The 16,242-nt window shown below is 33.7% G+C and overlaps 1 protein-coding gene across 14 annotated transcripts in view; it reads left to right on the top strand.

Annotated features, from left to right (window-relative positions):
• ADGRL3 (adhesion G protein-coupled receptor L3) overlaps window positions 1–16,242 on the top strand; it is a 726,682-nt gene that overhangs the window by 593,570 nt on the left and 116,870 nt on the right. For all 14 annotated transcript variants that reach the window (XM_012724122.1, XM_012724111.1, XM_012724117.1 and 11 more), the window contains 3 exons: window positions 4,508–4,716; window positions 5,947–6,123; window positions 15,810–16,019. In XM_012724122.1, coding sequence (XP_012579576.1) covers window positions 4,508–4,716; window positions 5,947–6,123; window positions 15,810–16,019 — 596 coding nt within the window. The remainder of the gene's footprint in view (window positions 1–4,507; window positions 4,717–5,946; window positions 6,124–15,809; window positions 16,020–16,242) is intronic.

Raw genomic sequence — 16,242 nt, 5'->3', positions numbered from 1 at the left:
CTTCCTGCCAAATCTGCCTAAATCACCTCTCACTTTAACCTTTCAGTGATTCAATTTAGTCCTGTTTTTTGTTTGTTGACATACAACTTTATATTCGTTTCAGGTGTATACATTGTAACTGCATCAGCCATTATAAGTCTAATATCTGCTGAGTGTTCATAATTAATTTTTTCTTGTGATGAAGATCTTGTTCATTGAACAACTTTCAAAATATACAATACAGTATTATTAATTATGGATGCAAATGTTCATAGAGAAAGTGTATCTTATGCATCACTATTATTCAACTGAAAGTACATATATGTGTGTGCTTATGCATATGTCTACACAAACACACATATTTTGCCAAGGAATGTAGACATCATGTTATACAGTATATTCTCAGGACATGTTTATTTTATAACTGGATGTGTGTAACTTTACTACCTTTGCTCATTTGCTCATCCTTAGCTACCCACTTACTAGCAATGTATTTTCTATATCATTTCAGTTTCTTTTGTTTTGTTTTTAGATTCCACATGTAGGTAAGATCATGTGGCATGTGTCTTTCTCTCTCTCACATTTTTTCACTTAGTATCATCCCCTCGAGTTCCATCCCTGTTGTTATAAATAACAAAATTTTCTTCTTTCTATGGCTAAATAATATTACATTTTAATATATAACAGTTGTTATATACATTCATCTATCAATGGGCATTTAGTTTAGTTCCATGTCTTGCTTGGCTCTTACAAATAATGTTTCACTGGGCATGGGAATGCATTTATCTTTTTGAGTCAGTGTATTTATGGTTTTCAGATATATATGCTTTATTATATGGTAGTTTTAGTTTTAAGTTTTTGAGGAGTCTCCATATTGTTTTCTCCAATTTGCATCAGTTTGCATTCCCACAAATAATATACAGGGATTTTCTGATTTAGTCTTGAGCACAGTAAGGATATTTCTGCATGAAATTTTTATATTTTCTTTTATTACTGAGATTCATTTTTTTCCAGTTCTTTGCAATTAAATGTCTCTGCTCTGTATAAATCTTAACATTGTTAGGAAGGTTTTCCCTACCACCTTAAACGTACACTATGCTTTCTCAATTACTCTTCCTTCTAGTCATTTTATGCCAGTACTTTTTTATAGCATATATTCGCATACCATTGTACAATTTATATTATTATTATTTTTAAGTTGTTAACTCTTCCACCAGGGAGTAAGCTCCACCAGAGGAGGGACCTTGTCTAACTTGTTCATTGGTGTAACCCTAGTATGGGGCACATAGTGCCGCTCATTAGGTTTTATTTTGTTTTTAAAGATTTGCTTTATTTCTGATTGCATACAAGAAGGGGTATAGGCCAGAGGTGTGGGGTGTGAGAGGATTCACCAGAAACAGAGTGGGAAGCAGAATAGGCAGATTGACTTAAATAAACTGCTGAGGGGAGCAGGGGCAAGACAGGAGAGGTCTGTTGTGCCATGAGGGTCAGCTCCCTGGCTGGGGATCCAGCAGTGGCTGATGATAGCTTCAAGGTGCTGAGTCTTTTTTAACACCTTGCACTACCAGGGAGGACACTCATTCAGGTTTTATCAAATAAATCTATAAAATTTCAGATCCAAAGACAATAGAAATGGAAACATGTCTGTATTAGTCATATCATATTTTATTTTACTCATTTTTCTCATAGTATTCATTTATTTTATTTACCAAATTAATGTAGACTGTCTAATCATCTTAAATTGCAAGTGAGGAATAATTTTCAAGTGGATTATCTGTAGCAATTATAGGTGACTAAACACACTTGTCAAAGGAGGTGAAATGGCAACATGACATCCTCTGAAAGTTGGAAATTAGCATGAATGTTAGACAATTATAAACCATACAGAATACTATTGTTAACCATAAAAATATATAATGTTGTTAAGGTCAGCTTCCAAAAGCAGTCTAACATTAAATCCAGAGAAAAAAACACACAAATTAAATGCCACATTGTAATGGTCAAGAAGTAATTAGTGCATTACTATAGTTCAGTCAGTACTATGTTGACAGCTGTGGACTAGAAGTTTAAGCATGCCCCCTTCCTTTAAGATTTCACATCGTAATCTCTTGCTGAATTACTTAAATGATAGTAGATATTTTCTATATTAACTAAGGCTGAAGAATCAGGCTCAGAAAACATACAAGAGCAAGGAGGCTGACAGCAGCCTGTGCCGTGGTGGAATCAGTGTTGAGACATCACTACATGTGAAAATGAAGCTACAAGTGAAGGCGCAGCCACAGGCCAAGGCTAGTGTATTGGATTGGATGGTTCTTAGTGAGGTGCCCAGAGAAATCTTTTGTAAATTAGGCTGGAAAGTAAGCATATTTCCATTTTGTGTCAACAAATCTCTAGGTATAGGGAATTTCCCAAACATTTTAGGTGTTTATATGTTGGAGAGCCCCCGCCCTTTAAAAAATTATTTGTCTTGTCTTTATTCACACTTGACTCTGAGATTCAGAGGCAGGTACTGTGACTGCCTCGTCTTGGTAAAAATATTCAGGTCAAGGTCTTTCTCTTGGTGAACTGCTATGAATTTATTTTAAGTTATTTTTAGAAAGTAGTACTTAACTTATTTTTAGAAAGGAAATGATATGATTAAAAAAACATGGTAGAGCAAGTTAATTTTAGGGAGGATCATGTGTGAGCTTATTGCAAGGATAAAAGTCAATTAGGATGCATGGGGATAGTGACCTTAAAAGAATATGATACTTGAGTTTCAAACAGGTAAAGATTTTGAATGCTTTTTCAAATGTTTGGTTTGTAAGTTACAATGGATATGCTACTTACATACAGTAAAATGCATATACCTCAGTGTTTAGTTTTATAAATTTAACACTTCTACTTTGCTCTGTATATCAAATAAAATACAATATGAATCTTTCCTATTACCTACAAAATTCCATGGTGCTTTATTAAAGTCTTTTCACTACTCTCTCCACCTGATAAAACTAGTTTCTCCTCATTAATATTTTTATAGACAAAAATTTTGCCAGACTTTATATAACTAGAATCATAAGCATGTGCTCTCTTCTATGTTTTCTAACTCAGCATAATATTGGGGGATTAAATCATGATCCTCTATCATCAGTGGTTAGTTCTTTATCAGTGCATAGTATATTCCACTGCCATATTTTATTTCTTCTATTGTATACTTTTTGAATCATTCCCAGTTCTGAGCTCCTATGAATAGCATACGATAAACATTCTTTTTTTTTTTTTAAATAATATAATAGTTTATTTTTACATCATTTTGTGCCTTTTTCCATCTCAGTTGTAATCCCAGTGGGCTTCCATCACCAGATCACCCATGTGCCATCACCATAGTCCAGTGTACTTCCCTCCTCACACAGTTTTTGATCCCATCCCCCACTCTACCCCCATAAAATGTCTCTGGTATAGTTTATTATTATTATTATTATTATTATTATTATTATTATTATTATTATTATTATTATTATTATTTTCTCCCCTGGTCCTTTATACTCCTGCTATGAGTGAAATCATCTGGTATTTTTCCAAAAAAGGCTTATTTTTAGCTAACAGTGTAGAAGGAAAGGAGAAGGTCCAGATACTGACCAAAGGTGTCAAGTGAGGCTGCACTACAGGAGCAAACAGGGTGTGGCATAAACGCTAAACATTCTTAAAAAAGATTTTGTGTTGTGTGTATATGTTTCTCTTATGTAGGAAACTAGATTATGTGTTTAATTTTATAGGAAACTGCCAACCATTTTTTCAAATCGTTGAACTATTTTTGCCACCCAAAAGCATTCTGTAAGAGATCCAGGTATTCCATATATCAACATTCATATTACCAGTTTTACAATTTCAGAGATTCTAACAAGTGTAAAATAACGTTTAAATGTAATTCAATGTTTTTTATTTCTTTAATTTGATGTTAATCATTTTTCATGTCTACTGGCCTTTCATATTTCTTTTTCTAAACTGTGTTTGTGACCTTTGTCATTTAATGTGTTATTTTTTAATTTAATATATATATATATATATATATATACATATATATTCCTGTTCTGTGGTTCTCCTATTCATTTTCTTTATGCTGTATTTTGATACATAAAGTTCAGCTTGCTTTTTTAATTGTACAGTTATGTTTTATAGGTGCTACCAAAAGCATCTTTGCCTTCCTCAAGAACAAAGATACTGTTCATATCTTATTCTAGAAGCATTACGATCCTGGTTTCACATTTTACTTTTAATTCCTCTTGAATTATGTTGTGTGTTTGTGCGTGTGTGTGTTTGGAATAGACTATAGGTAGAGGTTTATCTTTTTAATACCAATATGTAATTGTTTCAGCATGAATCCTCATGAATTTCTTGGCACTTTCTTTGACATGAATGTTTCATTTTTGCTGAGTATATTTTATAAAGAATTTATTGTGATCTAATTATAGTATCTGATTTAATGGTGGTGTACACTCTAGTTGGAGATTTTTTTGCTACTTATAATTTACATTTCCATTTATTTTAGGAGAGATCAGAGTGGCCTTTGTCCTGTATAACAACCTGGGTCCTTATTTGTCCACGGAGAATGCCAGCATGAAGTTGGGCACAGAGGCCATGTCCACCAACCATTCTGTTATTGTCAACTCCCCTGTTATTACAGCAGCAATAAACAAAGAATTCAGTAATAAAGTTTATTTGGCTGATCCTGTGGTATTCACTGTTAAACATATCAAGGTAAGAAAATGGCTTGTCATTTGTCCTGTATAACTTGCTTTTATAATGTGAAAGCCTCTCTCTTTCTTTCCCCTGCCATTTGACATGTAGCAATTTGTTATTTATAAAGTAATAGTTTGTTTTTTCCTGAAATGAGAAAGAATAATTTTTGAATATGTAAATACATATGGTAAAAACACTCATAAGTGAGTTTACAAAAACTTCTCATAATTAAATAGAGCTAGCAATATGTTCAGTAGAACTTAAAATGTCTTCACATATGATGTTACAAGTAATTATATCTGTGTATAGATATATCCATAAAAATACAACGGAAAATGGCCCTCCCTGGTGGCGCAGCGGGTTGAAGCACAGCACTGAGAATCTAAAGCCGCTTCTGCATGAGTTCGATTCCCGCCTGCCCCTGAGGTGACCACATGGTGTGGCAGACCTCTCCTGACCCGCCTGCTGCTCCCCTCAGCAGTGTACTTCGTCGATCTGCCTGTTCTGCTCCCCGCTCTGTCTCTGGTGAAACCTCTCACCAACCCTGAGCCTCTGGCCTGTACCCTAGTTCTGTGTGCACAAATAAATAAATCTTAAAAAAAAAAAAAAAACAACGAAAGACTTTTAAAGAACATCCTTTCAGATGCTGATTTCATACAATTTACTTTCCACTGCTATCTAAATTAATTCATGTAATTCTGAGAATGGATACATGTATTCCTTCAATATTATTTTTTTTTTAATTTTTTAATTTTTTTTATTATTATTTTTTTAAAGATTCATTCATCTGTACATACAGAACTGGGATACAGGCCAGAGGCTCAGGGGCGGCGAGAGGCTTCACCAGAGACAGAGTGGAGAGCAGAACAGGCAGATCTACGAAGTACACTGCTGAGGGGAGCAGCGGGCGGGCCAGGAGAGGTCTGCCACGCCATGTGGTCACCTCAGGGGCAGGCGGGAATCGAACTCATGTGGAGGTGGCTTTAGCCTCTCAGTGCTGTGCTTTAACCCACTGCGCCACCAGGGAGGGCCCCCTTCAATATTATTTTTAAGTGAATTCACCTCTAGTTAGGAGAATAAGCAACAATCTATATTCAGGATTGATGATGTCCACCTAATATGAAATCACTGGTAGGTAGCTCTACAAAAATTTGAATAATACGAAGTTTAGATGTAAAGAAAATGCCTACCTAATTTACATGAGTATAAGGTAGTTATTGGCTTTATTGATTTTTTTATTTCATGTAGCAATCTGAGGAGAACTTCAATCCTAACTGTTCCTTTTGGAGCTACTCCAAGCGCACAATGACAGGTTATTGGTCAACGCAAGGCTGTCGGCTCCTAACGACAAATAAAACTCATACTACATGCTCGTGTAACCACCTAACCAACTTTGCAGTACTGATGGCACATGTGGAAGTTAAGGTAAGATATAGGCCATCAAATACAAGTAGCTTAGTACACCCTCAGAATACTAAGGGTGTTCTGTAGGCCAGTCTCACTTCAAAGTTTTTTCTAATTTCACAGAAATTCAGAAACTCTTTAATGCTCAGCCCTGATTCTCCTGGAAGTTTAAAGAACTGTTTATCTTCTTTATTTACTGTTATCACTAGAAGCTTGCTTATAAAATAAGGCCTTGCTTCAAATCTTCCCCAATCTCTGTGCCTTTATGAATACACTTCAGATCATAACTTCATAAACAGGGCAAGATAGGACCCCTGGAACAAAGGCCAGGGCAAAGGAAGTTGGCATCTGGTAAGTGGAAGACTAAGGTGGTATTCATGGGGTTAACCACTATCAAACTGAGTCCTGGGAAAGCATCTGTTAAGCACAATACGCAAAGGTTGGTAATATAAAGGATTTGGTATATTCCAACATAATGTAATGGTTTTTGTCCATTCAATGAGGTGCCTTTATAAGAAAGAATTCAAGTGAAAAAAAAATTTGTAAAGTCAGAAACATAGTCGACTTAACTATAGCAGTCTCTTCCCAATACAACTCTGTCCAAAGGATTTAGATTTTAGATATACGTAAGACATAAAGATACAAGAGTTACTAGCTTGGTTATGGAGCTTGATAGATTGGTACTGATAATTTATATACTTGTGAATTCCTTTTTCTTTAATATCAATAAAAATAGAAGAACTGTTACATTCAAATCATTCTAATAAGTGAAAGTTGTAGCAAAGGTTTATATATCTGATTTTGCTTAATGATTTCATCCCAGATTTTTTTTTTTTTGAGGCTATTGAATTTAGAGATGGTACAGGTCTCCTAGAAGGAGACCAAATCCAAGCCCAATTAGTACCTTAAAAATAAAATTACTTTTGCTATGTCAACACAGTTATTTAGACTGAACACTGGCAAATTTTAGATTTAAAACAAAAATGTTTTATGTATGTCTGGGATTCTATATTTCAGCATAGAGAATACACTCAGAAAGAATCATATTTGAAGCAATGGCAAAATCAGTTTTTGCTCAGTTCATTGTAAAACAGCCTCTTATCTATTATGCAAAAGCATACTGATTGTGGCCATTATTGTGTATCAGCAAGACAAAATAAATGGAATTCAATATTTTCTTTTAGTAGCAGTAACACCATATGTATAGCCTGTATCATAATGTCTTGTGATTGCATAAGTCACTCCCATTTCAATCTTATAACATGATTTTGGTATTTAGAAAACAGAAAATAAGCAAACTGATCATCAGTTTAATCAATACTTTAACCAGTACTTTAACCAATCTTACATTAGATTAATGTCTTAAACAGAACACCAGTTTAATCATGCACAATGAGAAGTACAGCAACCAGTTAAAACAGATAACACTTAAGTTTGCTGTTGTCACAATTTAACCCTGCAGGAAAATCTATAAAAGAAACATAGCTGAGTAATCTTGAGAGCTATGCTATTAAGGCGTGGGATCTTAAACACAGGTCTTCATTCTGGGACTTCACCTTTGCACTGGGTTGCCCTTTTCTGTATTATATTTTCTCTACTGTTTAGTCAGCATTTCCTTCACATTCAGCTCTCAAAAAATTGTGACTTTTTTCTTCCCATCTGTCTAAGATATTACCAGATTTGAGCAATCTGCTAAACTTCCTGCCCTCAACGAACTTACATTCTCAAAAGGGAAGAAAAGGCAAACAAGTGAAGCTGCAGTCATAAGTTTGATAATTGTTATATTCCAGGTGTATTCTGTGTTGTTCAGACACAGAGAAAGATCATCTATCTGACACAACTAAACAAGACAGGGTTTATAGCTCTGGATGACCTGATATATTTGGTAGGGCAACTTGAAGAGAATTTACTTTCATCATGTTTTTGAAATGCTTTCTTTTTTTTTTTTTTTTCCTTCCCTCCTCAGTAGCTATTACTTCTTGGCTTCCTTTACTGGTTCCTCCTCATCTCCAAAATTTCTCATTATTGCTCTGAGCTAGAGTCTAGCATTAACATTCTTTCTCTCTACATAATCTCATATGATCGTATGGTTTTAACATCAGTTAAGAGTCTAAGAATTCTACCTATATTTATTTCTTAACTCCAGGCACATGGATTTGACCGCAGCCTTGATATAGTCACTTAGATTTCTAATAAGTATCCCACATCTGAGCTGTAATTTTGTTATTCTTATGAGTCTGTTATTCTTTCTGAAACGTTTTTCATTTGATCAACTTTAAATTTTCTGAGACTGGCCACGATTTTTGTTTTACCTTCCATAACAATTATGGGGTGAGGCAATCTGAAAATTTAAATAAGGTGGACAGGAAACTTCATTGAGAAGGTATTAACAGTGTAACGAAGACTTGAAGGAGATGAGGAAGCCACATTGCTGCTATCTGGGAATGTTTACAGAGGGAGATCTGTATTCTAACTAGAGTCCACTTAAAGTATTTACAGAAAAGCCAGCAAGATTAAAGCCAAGTGAGCAAGAAAAAAAACAGAGACAGGAGGCCAAGTGATGCTAAGAGGTTTTGGGAGAGGATTAGCTATTAGAGTCTTTACCTTCTTAGTGACCACTCTGTCCATCAATCTTTGGACCTGAGCTGTGTACCTTACTGATTTGTTTCTTTTCACCCATTCCAAGACCCAGTGCTATGAACATATCCCGCCTGAATCAGCCTCAGCCTCAGCCTCAGCCTCAGCATCTTCAATGCTGCCATACAGATTCAAGCATCTCTCACCTCTCTTCTGTTTTTTTTTTTTTTTCTCACAGCCCCTTACTTCATTTCATTTCTCCACTCTTTGTTGCCCTTACATTCATTCTCATCATGATTGCCAGAACATACTTTTAAAATGTGAGTTAGGCTGTCTCTCCTCTGATTCATTCTCAGAACACCAGTTCTGCAAATTCTTTCAAAATGCAAATCAGATACTTCAAATCTTTGATCCAATATGAATGACTCCTTATCTCAGTAAAGGCAAAAATCCCTAATCCTCCCCCAAATCCCTTAGCATCACTTGGCCTCCTCTCTCACTGCTGTTTTCTTTGCTTACTTGACTTTAATCTTGCTGGTCTTCTTGCCTTTCCATAAATACCAGTGGGCTCTAGTTAAACTGCAAACCTCCCTCTGTGAACAGTCCCAGATAGCAGCAATGTTGCTTCCTCATCTCCTTCAAGTCTGTTACACTGTTACCTTCTCAGTGAGGTTTTCCTGTCCACCTTATTTAAATTTTCAGATTGCCTCACCCCCACAATTGCTATGTGAATTAAAAAAAAAAAAAAAGTCTCCTGCCTCAGAAAATTGAAAGTTTATCAAGTGATAAGAGTGTTAAAATATTTTAATGGGCCTGTGAAAGAGATTTTACATCCAGGGCCAGTTAAGGTAGATGAATGGAGAAACACCCAACCTGAAGGCCCGAATGGAGAAACACCCAACCTGAAGGCCGTAACACCACTGTTTACTACCTCTGGATTCTTTTTACTTGTTACCTAAGGAAACACTTGATTATCTTTTTTTTAATAAAAAAAATCATTACAGAAATGTGGGTTATATCATTTTACCTTAAATTTTTGGTATTTCACAAATTATCCCTTTTAGGAGTATCTCTTCCAGGTTTATTCTCTGACGTTCATCAGAATGTTTAATAAACTGAATTCAAATATTTATCTCTTAGCAGTCACTTTTTTGTGAACATCTTTTGTAGAAGGAGTTCTCTAGTTTACAGAAGCATATGTTTCAAATTGGATGACTAATTAACATTTCCACTGTACTTTTTAGCATACTCTATGAAATGCTTTAGAAAAGAGTCCGACAGCTCATATCACCTATATTTTTCCTTTATTTAAATTATAATTATTGATAAAAACAGTTTTGAAGTTGCTTCAAGCCTTAGTAAGAGATAAACTGGGCTTTGTGTTTTTTTGCATTTTTTTTTCAGTTAACTTTATATGTCATTAAGTATTGAGAACATTTTTCCTCATATTGTTTTTATTTCTGGGTTGTAGCAGAATTTTTAAGCAGAGGGAAACCTGCATTCTGCTGATGCTTCTCTCACTTGCAGCTTGAATCACACTCTTCAAATTTTTAGGTTCATCTTCCATAGATAAAGTTTGCTAAAAATAACCAGTAAAGGTGCTCCTTCAATTCTAGTCAGAAATATTTAAGTTTATACAAATCTCAGAAAGGAGAAATTTGGTGGTGACTTCAACTGTCAGAAGGGTCCAACATTTCCAATAGTAAGAGAATTGAATATGATTGCTTTATTTTCTCCATATATTATCTTATTCAATCACCAACACCAAATATGTATTAACATAAAAAATAAGAATAACATTTCAAAAATAGGAGACTCAGGTTTCAGATCCTAGTTCTTTCAGAAACAATAGTGTCTTATTACTTAAGCAAATCATCTGAGCTTCCTGTTCCCATTATCAATGGTTAAGTGACACTTTTTCCCTAAATTATCTCTGGATTATTTTAGGGACTGAATAACAAAGTTTATTAAAATGTTGAGAATTGTTAAATTTCTGAATTTTTTTTTTCTCTGCTTGTTTAACTGTCCAAAAAGCTCTTTAAACTGTTGATATTAGGGATACGTCCCAGGCCCTGAGTGTCCTTAAAAATTAATTTTTCTACCTCTATGCAGAGATATTTAGGCAACTACTTCACCTTGCTTTTCAGTGGAAGGGACTTTACTTAATAATGTAATTGCCAAATACTAGATTATCTGTGTTAGTATCATAATTGCATATACCTTTCCAGACCTTCAAAATGTGGGTACTATGAATTCCCACAATATAAACAGCACCAAATTTAATGTTACAAGCAATCATAAGTCAATACTAAATACACAGAATTTTTTTTTTCATTGATTGGCTTTCTTCTTCATTAATAAGATTATTTTTAGCATTGACTAACTGCAGGAATTATTATTTTTATTGTATTAAACATTGGTATCTATTCACGCAATTTACCAATGCTTAAGAAAGTATAATCACTCAACCAAGCAAAAAAAAAAAAAGAAGAAGAAGAAGAAGAATCCTTAAAAACATCTTCAATTGCTTATACTGCTTTTAGTAAGAACTCATTGTTTCTAAGTGTACTTTTATTTAATCCAGTTCACAAATGTTTACCTTTTATTTTAGTATTGAGAGTATGCAGTGATTGCTTTAATATTTTTCCTGGCATATTTCATTCTACTATGAAGGTGGTAAATTTAAAGAACTACTGGACTCTAGCGGAATTAAGCTAGTTTTTCCAGAGAAGTTATTTATATAGCTTTCTGAGATAAGAAATAAGGTCAACTTGTATAAATAAGATTTTAAAAGCATTTGAACACAAATATGCTGAAACAAACTATCTTGTTATATTCAATTCAAGAGACTTCCACTTTACTGTATCTTTACAGCATAAGCATTACTATTAAAAGATCATCTATTTTTGGTGACTCACTGATTTAAAAATCCAGTTTATAAAACTTGTAAAATGTTCATTTTATAAAATTCACTATTAGTTCAAGTTATTGTCTCTAAACCTGTAGGTTTGTTTTTCCCAGAGTTGTTATCTAGAAACTCTACTCTGTTTAAAATGTAATAAATTTGTTCATAAGAAGGGAGAAAAGTCTACATTTTTTTTTAACTGAGGTTGCTTTAGTTAATAAGATCAAATGAAAATGGAATATGGAGTAAAAGTGTGTGTGTACACGTGTGTATACCATGTTGTCTATATTTATTTATATTTATATTGTTTTATTTTGTACTGACACATAATAGGTGTACTCAGTGACTATTATTAGACTGAATCTATTGAACTTTTGTTAGCTATATTTTTGACATGGGACACCTTCCATTGGTTTTTATAAATTTTATTACGCAAATTCTCACTTCAGTCTAAATCATTTTGTGCTTTTTAAAAGTTTACTTTCTCACTATAGTGATTTTATCTTGTCTTACATGCTAAAGGAAATGATTCTAAGAAACAAATGATATGTAAATGGTAATAATAAGCATCTTTGGGTAATTAAAATCTGGCATTTCAAATAATAGTCCAACTACTTTATCCCATTTAATATGGTTTAGCCCCTTTAAAAAGCACTGTCAAAATTTTTGTGTGTATGTGTGTGTGTGTGTATGTGTGTGTGTGTGTGTACAGTAGAGAAAACAATATGAAGAGAAGATAAACATAATTTCTGGAATCAGGAAGTCTGATGAATGACCCCCTTAAACCTTATTTTCACAAAATAAGTTATAGTCACTGCAGTCAAAAATAATCAAGAACTATTCACCCATGAAAACCTGGCTCTAAGCAATTTAAAGGATAATTTGGCCACAAAAAAGAATATATGAGAGTTCTTCTTCACTGTTAGTGGAGTTATGGGCATGGAGTACTGGCCACAAATTAGGATGTTCATGTTTTTAGAGAATTAATTGGGAAACAGGACTACCAAATTAAAAAAAAATTGCTATCTAATAAATAATTATGTATATAAGTATCATTACTACTTAACAGTAACAATTGGCAGTATTTAATATTAGTAAACATCAGCCATCAGCAGTAGTGCTTCATCAATAAACTAGTAGGAAATATTGCCATAATGTTCACAATTTAAAATTAAGTGGGCAGACTATCAGTGTAATTTATAGCAATTAATCCAAAATCAAAGAAGAACTTAGGGTCACAGCACTGAAGTTGCACACTTGAGGTGCCTCATTCAGAATAATGGCACAATGGATGATTCAATACTAAGAACTACAAATCATGATTGCCAAAGTAGTTGGGTGGGAGAGGGGGTTAACACAGCTGGAATAACAAAGGAAGGTGGATAATCAATGCCTCATCCATTAAAAACTAAAAATAGTGTTGTCTCAAGCCTCCTCTCTTGGCTATCATATAGATTTTGTACTTTCCTTCCAAATATCTGCACCCTTCTCTGATAGCTGTGATCAGTGTCTTAGAGGAGATTCACTTGATGCTGAAATATAGGGCTAAAATTAGGACATTACTGAACAAACCAGATAGCTAATCACTAGACTACTATTCCGATTTCTGCTGCACACTAGTTGAATAATCTTAAATAAAGTATTTATCCTCATGCCAATTTTGTTCTTTGTGAAATGGAGATAATGATAATATAACATAATAGTGTTTTATATGATTGAATACCCTAATAAAATAAACACTTCTAGTAGAATCTGACCCTTAGAAAGTGCATTGTAACTATCATTTTCCTTCTGTTTCTCCTCATCATCATTCCTGTATTTAACACTGAAGAGCTAAGGAGGAATTATTTTTATCTAGCTAGCTTCATTTCCTACTTAAATACCAGATACCTCTAAGATCCTATTTACTGCTTGATGTTTTTATTTCCTTTAAAATTTCCTAACCAGTACTGTTTTTTTGTTTATCAACTTTATCTTTAAAAAAAAAAAGAAAGTATAATAGCACTTAATTCTCTAATACTCTATGATATTTAGTTTCAACAGGTTCTGCTGTTTCCTGTTTCTTTCAACACAGTAGCTGCAAGTCTGTTTTACCAAATACATTGAGAGTTTGGTTTTATTTTAAAATCAAAGCAAGAAAATAAAAAAAAATAACAATATGCGTTATATACTGTGCTTCAAAAAGATTTACTAAATAAATTCTATTGAGTCCAATGGAAAATTGGTATAATTTTTGTGTGTGTGTTTTTAGCTGCCTGTACTTCTTTCTTAGAAATTAAGTCTGAGAATATTTAGATTGATTGTTTTTCAGTTTGGCAGAGATTTGAAATTATTGAATGGTTACTTGGTTAATTTACTATAAAGTTGTTAGAAATGAAATCATATTGTTCATCTTATTGTATTACTCAGTGTTGACCTTCATCTTGTTCTGCAAAGGAAATCCTAATAGGCCTACACTATTGATTTCTTTATTTTCTCAAGAATTTGTGAGGTGACCTTTGCATTTGATGACCTGGTTCCCAAGAGTTAGAGCAATACTACGAAGTTATTTTCCAGAGTTCACACCTCATTTATCAAGAATAGGTCTTCTATTACTTTACAAATATCACTGAAATCTATGTTTTAAAACAAATCCTTACTTGCATAATTCATTAATAATAATAATAAAAAGAGTATCCATAGGTTTGGAGAAAAAGAAAAAATAAAACTAGTTTAACTTTATTTTGATATTTCAGAATAATATATGCTTAAGAAACAGTTTAAAATTATATTACTATATTTTAACAATGTATCTCAACATTTAAATAACACATTTTCCCACAGAATGTAAAATAGGTTCCTGATAATTACTGAGCCACAGTTAATAATTATTATAGGGTAGTTATTCAAACAATGTCTGGAAAACATAACTTTCTAAAAATATAAAAAGGAAGAAATCATCCAGAAGAATTCAAATTAATTCATATAGTTTGTTTCCCATCTGGAAACACTTATGCAGCTAAAATAAAAAAACATTGTAAAATATACTTTTGCATCTTTTTTGCTGACTTGCTTTTGGGCTTTAAAATTAGGGGTGTTAAAATTTCCAGAAAAGGTCTTAGTGTACTCAGATTGAGCTATTTTAAAATCATGAGGCAAAAATCACATTTCCTAATTCCATGAATTTAGATTCAGTTTCACTAAATACACCTATTGGTCTACTAAACCGTTTCACATTGATAGAATGATATTCACAAAACTTCATTTTGTAAACTTTGTTTTTGTTTCTAATATGGCAATCACCATTTAGTTGAATTTGAGTTACTAAGCTATTCATAGTGATTTCAAGGAAATTCAGTGAAACAAAAATAAAAGAAAAAATTATAAATTTTCTGTGGGTATCACAAAATATTTGACATTTGAAATATGAATACAAACATCATAAAAGTCTGAAAAACAAGTATTTTCATAAAAAATATATATATTTAAGATTTATTTATTTATTCATACAGAGCTGGGGTATAGGCCAGAGATGCAGAGGGTGAGAGGATTCACCAGGGACAGAGTGGGGAGCAGTATTTATTTATTTATGCACACAAGAACTGGGGTACAGGCCAGAGGTGCAGGGATGTGGTGGTGAGAGAATTCACTAGAGATGGAATAGAGAGCAGAGCAGGTAGAGTGACTAAATATACTGCTGAGGGGAGCAGCGGGTGGGTCAGGAGAGGTCTACCACACCATTGGGTCACCTCCCTGGCTAGGAATCAAACTTGGTGCTTTAGTGACTGTGGATTGCTTCATAGTGTTGCATTTTAACCCATTGAACCACCAGGGAGAGCCAGCTTAATTTTTTAAATGGAGTATGCCCTAGCAGGAGTTGTTAAGAAAGTAGCCTTAAATGTGATATAGGTTAAAAAAAAAAAATTAAAAAAGATTTCCCTTGAACTGTCCAGCCAGAATTCTGTTTATCTCCTCTATTACTTATAACCTGAAAATATGTGTAGCTAAGAAAGCTGCAAATATTGACATGGTTGAATAGCAAACTGCTATATGCTTCAGAGCAAAGATAAACTGCTTTACCTATGGACTAGAAAACCCCAGTAATTAAGATATCCTATTCATTGTGTGTGTGAAGAATATTTAGTACTTTATTAAAACCATACCCTATGAAACCAGGCCCTTGTAGTAAAACTTTATTACTGCTTATGCATAATTTCAACTTATGACTTTTCTGTTGTCTTTCCAGCACAGTGATGCAGTCCATGACCTCCTTCTGGATGTGATCACATGGGTTGGCATTTTGCTGTCCCTTGTTTGTCTCCTGATTTGCATCTTCACATTTTGCTTTTTCCGCGGGCTCCAGAGTGACCGTAACACCATCCACAAGAACCTCTGCATCAGCCTATTTGTAGCCGAATTACTCTTCCTGATTGGCATCAACCGAACTGACCAACCAGTAAGCAACTTATATTGACATTAATAAACAATTTCTCCACTCTCAGTTGCATAGTGCTGGAAATATTCATGTTTACAAGTAGCTTCACTGCCATTGTTCTTAGAGACTAATTTTCAGATTATATTCAGTTTTATCATTATGTATACCCCATTGTCATAAAAAAAGAGTTAGCACTGAGCTTTATAAATGAATATCCAGAAATTCTATTAAAAATGTAGCTTTC

This window comes from Condylura cristata, unplaced genomic scaffold, assembly GCF_000260355.1.
Source record: "Condylura cristata isolate star-nosed mole 26May11 unplaced genomic scaffold, ConCri1.0 scaffold00012, whole genome shotgun sequence".
NCBI classification, from domain to species: domain Eukaryota; kingdom Metazoa; phylum Chordata; class Mammalia; order Eulipotyphla; family Talpidae; genus Condylura; species Condylura cristata.
This window is presented reverse-complemented; position numbering and strand designations above follow the sequence as displayed.